General features: G+C 50.0%; 1 protein-coding gene across 1 annotated transcript in view; it reads right to left on the bottom strand.

Annotated features, from left to right (window-relative positions):
• DUPD1 (dual specificity phosphatase and pro isomerase domain containing 1) overlaps window positions 1-11,984 on the bottom strand; it is a 33,858-nt gene that overhangs the window by 3,774 nt on the left and 18,100 nt on the right. The window contains exon 3 of the mRNA XM_006765270.2: window positions 6,018-6,238. Coding sequence (XP_006765333.1) covers window positions 6,018-6,238 — 221 coding nt within the window. The remainder of the gene's footprint in view (window positions 1-6,017; window positions 6,239-11,984) is intronic.

Here is an 11,984-nt window from a genome sequence, read left to right as displayed (position 1 = left end):
AGTCTGCTGAGTGGGAGGCAGGGGGTGGGAGAGGAAGGAGAGGGGGTTTGGTGGGGGTGAAGTGGGGGGGGTGCTCAGCTCCAGCAGGAGCTCCTGGAACTAAATTTGTTTTTATGACGGTGGCATTAATGCCACCAGCCATGTGAGCGTGGTAGGTCCCCCTGGAGTCAAGGGCCGGCCCCAGTCCCTCAGGGCCCTGCTCCCTCTTTGCTCTGGGGCTCTGCTAAGCACCACCCGTTGGGGCCCAGCATGGGGTGGTGAGAAACTGCTGTCAGGAGGGAGAGAAGGCCAGGAAGGCTGGCCTGTTCCCAGCAGGGCTCTGGCCAGAGAGAGCAGGGGGCTCTCTGGGAGTTAGATACCAGCCAGGGTCAGGCCCTGGGCGGAGGCAGCCTTGTCAGGGTTGGCACTTTCTGGGTCAGCAGCTTTCAAACCCTTTGGTGTGGCTCCCAGAAACACTATATAGAATTCATCGCGAACACGAACATAGCCTCAGCTCACGCCACATCTTCCAAGTATGTTGTTATGTATTTTTACTGTAGCCAATCCTCACAACCTGATGAGGCCGGTGAAAGACCGTCCCCGTTTTTCAGAGGAGGCAGATGAAGTGCAGAGAAGGGACTCCAAGTCGCCCAGCTAGGAAGTGGCTGAAGCGTGTGTGGCTCGGACCCAGGCACCTGCCGCCAGGGTTGAAGCTCTTAAACGCTAAGAGCGGAATCGGAATCACAAGTGTGCGTGTCAGACAAAAGTTTCACAAAGTGATATGCACTTTTCCCACGCACAATGCCTGCTGCTATTTTCTATTCTAATCTATTCCATTTTTTAAAAAAGAAATGCTGGTTGTACTCACACTTTAGGTCACAATCTGACCAGGAGGTAGGCCTCTGTCACTCAAATCAGACATACAGGCCAAGCCCCCCAACCCCGCACCCCCTCACCTGCACCACCCGTACCCCCAGCAGGTGTGCACTCCCTAATCACCTGCTGTCTGGGTTTGGGGGATGCCCTTTGCCTGTCTCTCGCTCAGACCTCTGAACTTGCCTCCTCAGCGGCGTGCAAAGACAGAGTTCATACTTCTTCCCAAACCGGTCAGGCTCGAAAAAGTCCTCGGACAAAGGGGGCACAGCGGGTTCTGAGCTGCCAAGGGGCAGGCCCAAGTGTGCCGCAGAGGGAAGACTCTCACAGCACCTGAGAGTCGGCCCTGCCTACAGCTCAGAGGCACCAGGGATCCGCCTCCTGTTCAGGTGCAGCCTTCCTTTACTGACTCACGCCCACCTTAGCCACAATGGCCTTTAAGGTGGTGTGAAAGCGGGCTGTGGACCGTCCGTTAAAGAAAAAGAAGGAAGGAAAGGAGAGCGGTGATACTAAGACCTGATCTTTAGAGCCTCCTGGTGTCTGCCCTGGGATTTTCCCGACGATTTCCTTAAATTAAAACCACCCCAAGTCGCGCCAGGAGCGGTGAAGGCAGCCCAAGCGGGGTCCCCATGGCAGGCTTTCGTCAGGACTTGTTTTTCTGATGAGGAATGACAGGTTCCGTTGTTTCAGATCCCATCACCAGCTGCCCGGCCTCACGTGCCATAATATTTGGTGACTTGTTACACAGCAGAGTCACCGGATGCTCAAAATACAGGCGGAGGATTCTCCGGTGAGGCCTGAGTGACAGGCGTTCCCACCCCGGGCCTCCCATGTGCTCCATGGCCCCGGCTCTTCCCTTGGCTCCTCTGGGCCGCTGGGTCCCCAGCTCCTGGGGCGGGGCACTGGGCTAGATGATCTCTAAGATTTTTCCAGGGGGACTGAGGTTGCCTGCGGGGTTCTCTCAGAAAGAGCAATCAGGGGAGGGGAGGGTGGGAGTGGGCGCCCTGGGCTGACTCCACAGCTCCACGAGCAGTGCTTTTCAAAAAGAGGGAGCGAGACGCCTGTGGGCAGCAGAGGGAAGCCGTGTGCCCTTGGCAGACACTAGCCAAGGAAGAAGAGGAGAGATAAGAGGAAAGAGAGACGCCTTGCCTTTTGGCCAGACTGTCCATCAACACCTCTTACATCCAGAGTATAATAAGAAACATGCGCGGGGGCCTGGCTCTGACATGCTGTAGTCGCGTCCCTCGGTTTCCCAAAGCCCGAATGCTATAAAAATCTCGACACATCATTCCTGGAGGAGATAATTATCTATTTTTCCAGGTGGCCAAGCGGGGAGTCCGTGGCAGTGCCGCTGCCCAGCTGGCCAGCCTTTTATTGTGTTACTGTGGCTCCTGGGGGCACAGGTTACCCACTGACAGCTGTTGGGTTTCTTTTGTTTGGCCTTCGCAGCATTTTAAGAAATTTTCAATGTGTTGCCAACGCTTAAAAATGGAGTGATTTTACATTAGATCCCAGATTGGAGACATTTCCTGAAAAGTCGGACCTACCACATTTGTGCTGGTTCTCACAAAACAAACGTTGGCTGGGACTGGGCAGCAGCTGCCCCTTGGGAAGGGGTATGAACTCTGCACTTAGCCACAAGCACCCCAACCATACCCCACGGCATACACACAGCCAGCTTCGTTCACTCCTGCACACTGCCTGGTCCTGAGCAGGTAGGACTTTGAGCCTTCAACTCAAGGAAATCTTTAACTATGTAAGTCCTGGCCGGTGTGCCCAGTGGTTAGAGCATCGGCCTGCACACCAAAGGGTCACAGGTTCAATTACCGGTCAAGGGCACATACCTGGGCTACAGGTTTGATCCCGGCCCCAGTCCTGGTACATGTGGGAAGCAATCAATTGATGTTTTTCTCTCTCTCCCTTCTCCCTCCCTCCCTCTCTTACACTCTCTCTAAAAAAAAATCAATGGAAAAAATACCCTTGGGTGAGGATTAACAACAACAAAAAATGTAAGTGCACAAGGTACTGAGAAGGGAGCCCAGCCTCCCACCTGGCAGTGCAGCCATGCCCTGGTCCCCACCCCCAGCAAACAGCCTATCCCCACCCCTGCATACTCTCTGGCTTTGGTATATACTTCCCCCCGCCTTTTTTTTTTAAGAGACTGTTTTTTGTTTTTGTTTTTAATGATGTTTTACTGATTTTTAGAAAGGAAGGAGAGGGAGAGATAGAAACATTAATGATGAGAGAGAATCATTGATCTGTTGCCTCCTGCATGCCCCACACTGAGGATGGAGCCCACAGGCCAGGCATGTGCCCTGACTAGGAATTGAACTGTGGCCTCCTGGTTCATAGGTTGATGCTCAACCACCGAGCCACGCCAGATGGGCATCTCCTTTTCCCTCTTGACCCTTTCTTTGCGAGGTGCTTTCGACCATCTGGTCTACCAGTCACTATCCACACCAGCCTGACCTCTCTGCATCGAAGCTCTGTGATCTGCCCAGGCCCAAACAGGACTTGAGGGTCCCATTCTCTCCTGACTCCGCAGTGTGGGCAGACTCCAAACTCATGTGCCGGGAACCAAAAACAAGCTGTCGTATGAGCATATCATACTAGTTCAAAGTTGGAATGTCTTTTTTTCTTTGCAGATTGGAAACTTTATGATGATGATGTGCATGTGCTGGTGTGGCTGTGTGTTTCACGGTGCACGACCTCTCTCTATCAAACACATCTGAGAGCCTGCTGTGCACCAGGTTCTGTGCTAAGTGCTTTATGTCGGTTACTGCGGAGCCTCATTATAATCTTTCAAGGTAAATATTTTTATCACCAGATGCAGAAACTAAGGCTCAGAGAAATCACATTGTTACTAAGCTGTGATCTGAACCCAGCCCTGTCTTCTCCAAAGCCTGCCAGCCCCCTCCCGTTAAGGGGAAGGCCACAGGTAGAGTCATGGCAAGTGAACTGAAGGATTGGGTGGTGGTACTGTAGCTTTTTGTTATTGTTGTGTTTTTTTTTTTCATGTCAAATATGTTTTCAGTTAACTTCAAATATTCCGAGGCAAATTTTACCTCGTGGAGATGAGTCAGAGTCCAGTTGCTTTTTGATACTGCTTAGAAACCCAGATTGTGCACAACACAAAAGGTGGCCCATAAATAGACTCATAAAAGAGTGACTTTGAAATGAAGCATCCCCGAATACAAGCACTTCAGTTCCATGAGTTTCTTTTTCATCATGATACTGCTGTGAACCAAAATAACGACCAATTGGTGGTGCCCCTGGCCGGCTGGGGGGCCAGGTCCACCTCGGGACGGCCGGCCGTCAAGGCCTGGGACTGCAGCAGGCATGGCCCCGGCCCGGCCAGGGGTTGCAAGTTCCTGAAGCAGGCCATTTGGCCAGGCAGTGAGCCTTGTGATCCCAACCTCTTGTGCTAAGAAAGCTTTCAGTACGGTAGTCCCCCGTTATCCATGGAGGATGTGTTCCCAAACCCCAGTGGATGCCTGAAACCACAGATAGTTACTGAACCTAAGCAACTTCTTCAACTCTGCCGGGAATGTGGCAGCAGCTGCTTTATTGGCAGACGCCGCCTCTCCAGTAATTTTATTATTTTTCAGTCCAACCTATTCCTGAATCTGTGCAACCATCCCTTACCTGTAGCAAGTGGCTTGGTGGCACCCATTTCAGGGGATCTCTTGCTGAAATCATTATATAGGCGCCATGCTTTCTGGTGCAACAGGTTGCATCGATCACAACCCATTTTCTGTTCTGTTTTCCACCTACAAATGTAATGCTTTTTCTCTCTTAACTAAGCTTGTCATGCGCTGTGGCCATAATGTTTGCAGTTTAAGGTGAGACAGCAAAACTAGCACGAATTTCTTTTTCCTTCTTCACAATTTCGCGGATAGAAGATTCCTTTGCAGTAAGATCTTAGCAACCTCAGCAAACAATTTTTTTTCTTTCCTATTAATTCAAGAACTTTCACCTTTTCACTTACGGTTTCTCTTCGGTGTATCTGAATTGCCAGCATCACTACTTTTGCACTTTGGGGCCATTAAGTAACGTAGGGGAACTTGAACTCAAGCTCTGCGATACGGAGGCAGTCGATCTGATAACCGAGATGGCTACTAAGTGACTGATGGACAGGGAGCACATACAGCGTGGATAGGCTGAACAAAGGGATGATTCCTCTCCCTAACGAGATGGATCAAGACACTGAGAGATTTCATTACGCTACGCAGAATGGCGTGCAATTTAAAACTTAGGAATTGTTTATTTCTGGAAATTTTCATTTAATATGTTCAGACTGTGGTTGACTGGAGGTAACTGAAACTAGGGAAAGTGAAACTGCAAATGAGGAGGGGCTACTGTCACTGGTTACCCCAAATTATGTGATGGTCCCCTAAAGGGTTGTGACACATGCGGCTGAAGTCAGAACAGAAATTAGGGCCGTGAAGTCCCTCTGGCCTCTATGGAATGCCACCCTGCAGCCGTAACTGCATATTGTCTTACCTGACGCATTCCTAAAGTGTGCCCTTCTCTCCAAAATAGCCTGGTGGCCTTTCCCTGGATTAGGGCAGCTGAAACTGCAAGGACTGTCACTGTGCTTTCGAATTAACCCCGGGAAACTCGGGCATCACAGGTGCAAAGCTCAGTCTCAAATATAGTTTGCCATTTATAAAGGCGAGGTGGTCACGAGACTGAGTGTCACTGGACTTAGGGAGGGTCGGGTGGATGAAGGGATAGGGAGGCTGTGGGCTTGGTTGGTTGGCAGGAGAATTTGCCATCTTTTCACAGATTTTCCACTCAAGTCAGATGCCTGAGGGCTTTCTGGCCTCAAACCTTTGACTATTCCTCGGGTTTGGGCACAGGCACAATTGCATCCCAGCTGTGAGGGTTCCCAGACCCCCCTCCTTTGGAAGGAGGGCGGACGTGCCTTAGGGAGAAGAGTTTCAGGTCAAAGGCCTCCCCTCTGAACCCTCCCCATGCCGATGCCATCAAAGCCTGAACTCCACCAGCAGGCTTACAGCCTCCGGGGGCTCAGCCTTTTCCAGCTCATCCACATGGAACCCCCGCAGGGTCGGCTTTGAGAGGGGAGCCGATACCCAGAGTATAGAACCGTCTTCCCACGGGGCGGGGGGCGGGGGGAGCGTTAGGGGGCGCGGGGCTCTTACTGTGATCAGAGTGGAGCGCACCGTCAATGAAGGCGGCCGCCGAGTAGAAGAAGACGCTGAGGTCGAAGGTGGGCACGTCGTCGGCCTCCACTCCGTGGTACTCAATGTCCATGCCGCGGTAGTAGTCGGGCCCCGTGTCCACGTTCCGGCGGCCATGGGCAGCGTTCAGCACGTGCGTGAAGCCCGCCTTCTGCAGCCTATAGCGGTCCAGCGCCGTGGCCCTGAGTGCACACGAGAGAGGCCGTGGGCTGTGGGCTCCTTAGCCTGGAACTGGGGGGCGGGGGGAGCTAGGAGGCAGCCCACTGGTGTCTGCAGGGGATTCTGGCTTCCAAAATAAGGCCTCGTCATTGAAATGCAGGACTTCCTTAGTCCAAAACCCTGCTCTCATGGACCCCTTGGACACCTGTGCCATTTCTCGTTTCTCGTTAGGATGCTTCGAGAAGGGAAGGGGGCTATTCATTTGTGCGTTCATTCCTCCATCACTCACCAAATGCAGAAGAGCTTGGTGCGGACACTGGTGTCGCAGGAGTGGGCTGTCACCAGCCAGCTCCCTCCCAGGTCCCTGGATAACCTGTTCACCAAGCAGAGCTGTGTGGGCAGAGGCCACCTGCGCACAGCCTGGGGAGGCCCTTTAAAGCGGCCTCTTCTCTGAACCCTCGGCTGCTTATAGGGTTTGGAGGTTGGGGCTCGAAGGAATGGGTTAAGACGGGGCTTTTAGTGGAGGATCTGATTGGGATGGGACAAAATTCCTGGTATTGATGCTCACGGGACTGGTGAACACAAGGCGAAGCCCTCGATTTGATAAGGAGTCATTGCCTAGTTGGGCAAAGCACTGTTCCGAGGAGAGATACTTGAGCAGTCTGGTGTTTGAATTGATTTGGGGAAGTGCCTGAGGCCCACAGTGAAGTTATTTTCTCATTTATAGCTTTCTCTTTCTCGGCAAGAAGTTCCAGGACCAGGGTAAAGTCATGGTGAAGTAGGTGGCCTTGGAACATGGGGCAGGGGACACAGGGGTCACTTCTGCTTAGAGCAGTGATGGCAAACCTTTTGAGTTCGGCGTGTCAGCATTTTGAAAAACCCTAACTTAACTCTGGTGCCGTGTCACATATAGACATTTTTTGATATTTGCAACCATAGTAAAATAAAGATTTATATTTTTGATATTTATTTTATATATTTAAATGCCATTTAACAAAGGAAAATCAACCAAAAAATTGAGTTCGCGTGTCACAGGTTCGCCATCACTAGCTTAGAGCGTTCAGGGGAGACTCTGGGAAAGGGACTTTTGAGCCGCCTGACTTCACACGTCGATCGTAGGCCATGGAGGGATAGAGGGAGGCAAGGGCGAGCCAAGCCAAGAAGACAGCACAATATAAGGAATGGAAGCTGGAGATAATGAAGGCCTTTCAGGAAATGTTTCTTATTTCTTGTATCCAATCATTTATCCCCAAATAATGATTTAGATTCTATAATGGCCTTGCATTGTCCTGGGTACTGATGCTGCAGCAATGAACAGATTAAAAAAGGTCCCGTAGGAAGCTTAGATTCCCCTGGGGAGAACAAATTAACAACAAAGGAATAAGCACGATAATTCCAGATAGCAGTGAGAGCAGCATGAACCATTGTGGTCCTGCTCCCAGTAAGGTGGTCAGAGGTGGCCTCTGCAGGGAGGTGGCGTTTCAGCGAAGACTGAGGGATGAGAAGCTGGTAGGGGAAGAGCTGGAGGAAGAGTATTCCATCCAGGTAGAGGGAACAGCAAGTGCTAAGAACAGGAGGAAAGCTAGTGTGGCTATGGTAATGAGGGAAGTGGTGGAGCAAGAGGAATTTGGAAAGGTGGGCTGGGGCATGGTGGGCCCTGTAGGCCACAGGAGAAAGCATTTGGATTTTATTTTAAGTGTGATAGAATGACACGTGCCACAGAGGATTTTAAGGAAGGGGTGAGCGTTGTTTACTTTTTTAAAGATCAGTTTGACTGATGTGCGGAGAAGGATTGGAGAGGGGCAAAAAATTAGAAGCAGGGACCTCTGTTGGAGGCGGTCACAGTTGCACAGCCACGAGAGGACGGTGGCTTGGACGAGGCTGTTGTCACAGACTTGCTGTTGGGTTGGGAATGGAGACAGGGAGGAGGGGACTGGTTTGGCCAGAGCATGGGATGTGAGAGAACTTTTGGAGAGAGAGTGTGGGGTTTGATCATGGAGGTGCTTGGCTGCCAGGGTCTGTATTTGGGGGTCAGGGAGAGCTTTTGATAGTATTTGAGAAGAGGGGGATCCCATCCGGGCTTTAAGAGGACATCTCTCTCAATAGGACAGAGACCAGTTCCACAGCTCAGGGAAGAGGTGACGAGGGTCGGAACCATAGCAGTAAGAGGCCGAAAGTGGCATTGTGCTCCAGGTGAGGGCTCATCTCGAGGCCACTGGTAAAAGGACGTGGACAGAAATGGCCATAATGGATGCCAACGTGGATCAACACCCTTGGCCGCGAGGAGCCCTGCAGGAGAAGCACGTGCCATGGCCCCTCGCTGAGGTCCCTCATCAGTCACTGGCTTCCTGGAGCTTCTTTGTTTGCCGTGAGAGGAGCTATGGTGGAGTTCAGTGTTTGAGAAAGAGGGAGCTAAACACAGGCATTAGCTTTTAGGAACGTTGGCCAATAGCCCATTAGAACTGAGGCGTAGGGAGGTGGGGACTGCAAGTAACCCCCGCCCCCCCCAGCTGGCCTTTGTGCTGCCATCCTGATTAGGGAACACATTCTGCTTTCAATTTTTTCCTTACAAAGGTCTGCTTTTCATTTTTCCTCTTGTCTCAAAGTATGTATACAGCAAACATTGTGCTTTTGGGATATAGATCTGCGCTCAATTAAAGGCTCCACTAATGCAGTCCATCTTGCTGAGTAGCAATCAACCTCACTTTGAGGTTGAGCTCAGTGGAAAAATGAAAATTAACTGTCCTTGACAGGAAGTTTCTATCCACGGTAAAGACTGTTATCTCTGGGTTCAGCAACTGGGTTTAAATATAATCAAATGGCAGTTTGAATAAATAACTCTTTGCACTTTGCTGCCTTGGGGGTCAAGGATCTGGGTACAGATGCAACAAGACTCGCTGCATGCCATCTCTACATTCACCCCAAAGAGCTGGCTTTGCCTGGTGTCCAAGAGGGAAAAACGGGTCCGCGGGAGGGTTAGACCTGGTGGGTGTGTGAGGCCCACGGCAGGTTAGGGCTCTGTGGCTACCTGGGCTGGGGAGCGGAGGTGGTGTCCTCACACACCGCTCTGGGGATTTCCCCCTGGCTTGGTGCACTCAGAGCCCAATCAAGGGTTCGGAAGAGTACCAGTGGCAGAAGGGAGTCAGTAGACAGCGGCTGTGATGGAGGCAGATCCCCAGTTGGCCGGGATGCCTCGCTCAGCAATTACTGGGAGTGGAGGTAGTGGGTGAGAGAGAGTGCTGTCTGGCATTATATTGTTTTCTGTTTTGTTTTGTTTTTGGTTTGGTTTTGTGTTAAGGCCACCTGCTCAGGTATGTGGTGTGGGAAAGACTAAGAAATGTGCCTCCGTTGAAGGAGAAAAGCTCAGGAGAAAAACAGACCCAGTCACTTACTTCCAGAATCTTCTAGATGCTGCCAGAGCCTTTGTTTCTGGTTGTTTAAGAAAAATCCTAGATGTAAGCAATCTGTTCACTTAAAGAATGTTATCTAATTACAAAAATAATACATGATCAATGCAGAATGTGGGAAACATACCCCCTCGTGTGCGCACACACAAAATCACCTGTGCTTCTAACCCCCAGAGATAAAGATTATTTGCTGTTTGATACACTACCCTCCAGTTGTTCTCCTAGGCAAAGATTCATATAGAGATTTGCCTGGGGGTATAACACTATATACAGTTTACCCCCTTTGACATGGTGATATATTGTAAACATCTTGCTAAGTCAGCTTATGAGCTTCAATAGCTCTGTGCTGTTCCACTCTATAGTAAATCTCAATTCTATCTCACCAAGCCCCTATTTTGGACTTTGTCTTCCCTCTCCTTCTCCCTCTCCCTCTCCCTATCCCTCTCCCTCTCCCTCTCTCTCTCCCTCTCCCTCTCCCTCTCTCTCCCCATCCCCATCTCCATCTCTATCTCTGTCACTATTCTGGAAGGGGTTTGGTGGGTACTATAAGAAACACACTATGAATGAACAACTTTGCTCTGAGCACATCTCTGATTATATCCTTAAAAGAGATTTTTAAATGGCATTGCTGGGTCAATGGGTATGAGCATTTTTAATACATGTAATACTCACTACCAAATGATCCTCTAGGAAGATTGCTCAAATGACTCCCATTTTTATCTTTTGCTATTTGCTAATTTCAAAAACAAAACACCACTAACAAAATGATGTCTTGTTTTCATTCATTTATTTTGCGCATGAGGTTGGACATTTTCTCACACATCGGACTCAGGCAGTGCCTTTGTGAGGTTGTTGTCATATCCTGTTTTTGACCCATTTCTCTAACCTGGCCTACCTCTGGATTCTGATACCAGATTGGCGGCGGCCAAGGAAGTGACTTCTTTCTTGCAAAGCCCAATTGCCTCCGTCAGAGACCTTCCCTTCCTCCCTCCTTCCTTAGCCTGGCCCAGCTTCCTTCCAGCCCCTCTGGGGATCCTCTGGGAAGCTTGCTTCAACCCCCCACCCACACCTTACGTGGGGCAGTCTCCTTGGGCAGCACTCCCTTCATCCCACCCTTTCAGACCCCTTGGTGCTCTCTGATTCCCAGCCTACATACCTCACTCAGCACCTGCCTGAAAGCCCATTTTCCCCAGGTGTTTGCTCTCACACAGAAGGGAGGTGGGACATGCGTGTACATAGCTGTACATGCCCTCCACCAGCTTCCTGGCAGGAGAAACTAGCTGGTCCCTTGTTGCCAGGATTCTGCTATGAGCATCAAAGAAAGTCCACTAATAATCGGGTGGTTCTCCCCACCCTAGTGTCTGCGAGGCCCACTGATTTCTTTCTTTTTTAAAAAATATACTTTTATTGATTTCAGAGAGGAAGAGAGAGTGAGAGAGTGAGAGAGTGATAGAAACATCAATGATGAGAGAGAATCACTGATTTGTGCCTCCTGTGTGCCCTCTACTGGGGATCGAGCCCACAACCCAGGCATGTCCTCTTGACCAGAATCGAACCTGGGACCCTTCAGTCCACAGGCCCATGCTCTATCCACTGAGCCAAACTGGCTAGGGTAGGCCCACTGATTTCTTGCACCAAATTATGGACTCCTGTGTGCTTATGGCCTGTGTCCTGCAATCTGATTCTGATGCATGCAACACTGTTGTGGTCTCACATCATTTCATGGACGTGACCTTGTGGTGGTATTCTCCTTGACCACACCTGTTCCTTGCAGGTGGATTTAATACACCAGGCATAGTCCCAGCTTTTCACTTCAGTCAATTCACCTGATGTGAACTGACAGTCAGTGGTTTTCTGGTTCTTGGGTGCTCTTATTATTTGCCGATGATGAAGCTGTTCAGTTTTGAGGCCCCTGAGAGAATACAGGCCTGGCCGGTGTTGTTTATAAGCTTAAACTGCTGCATGAACGGAAACAACCGAAGCTTTGGACCCTCAGTTTTCTCTTTTTGTTAAATAGAATGAATTACTCTGGCAGCCCTTTCCTTAAAAGAGTTTTGTCAAGTCTAGTGATGTACTATTCAGTAGGAAAGGTTAAATGATACATGAGGGGAAATGAGGGGAAAGAGCAATAGGTAATGTACAGCAACACGTGATCCATGGTTGTCTCTGGGTAACGAGATTATGGCTAATGGAAACTTTAATTGCCTTCTTTTTTCTCTCTCTGTTTTGTAAAGTTTCCGTGATGAAGATGTCATATATTCACTTGATAATGTAAATGTTTACCGTGATTTTTATTGATGTTATCTCCTTAGTTCTCAGGAGTGACGGGCTCTTGCAAAGACTTCCGGTGGCCTTGGCCTTC

Source organism: Myotis davidii, unplaced genomic scaffold (assembly GCF_000327345.1).
Source record: "Myotis davidii unplaced genomic scaffold, ASM32734v1 scaffold2161, whole genome shotgun sequence".
NCBI lineage: Eukaryota > Metazoa > Chordata > Mammalia > Chiroptera > Vespertilionidae > Myotis > Myotis davidii.
This window is presented reverse-complemented; position numbering and strand designations above follow the sequence as displayed.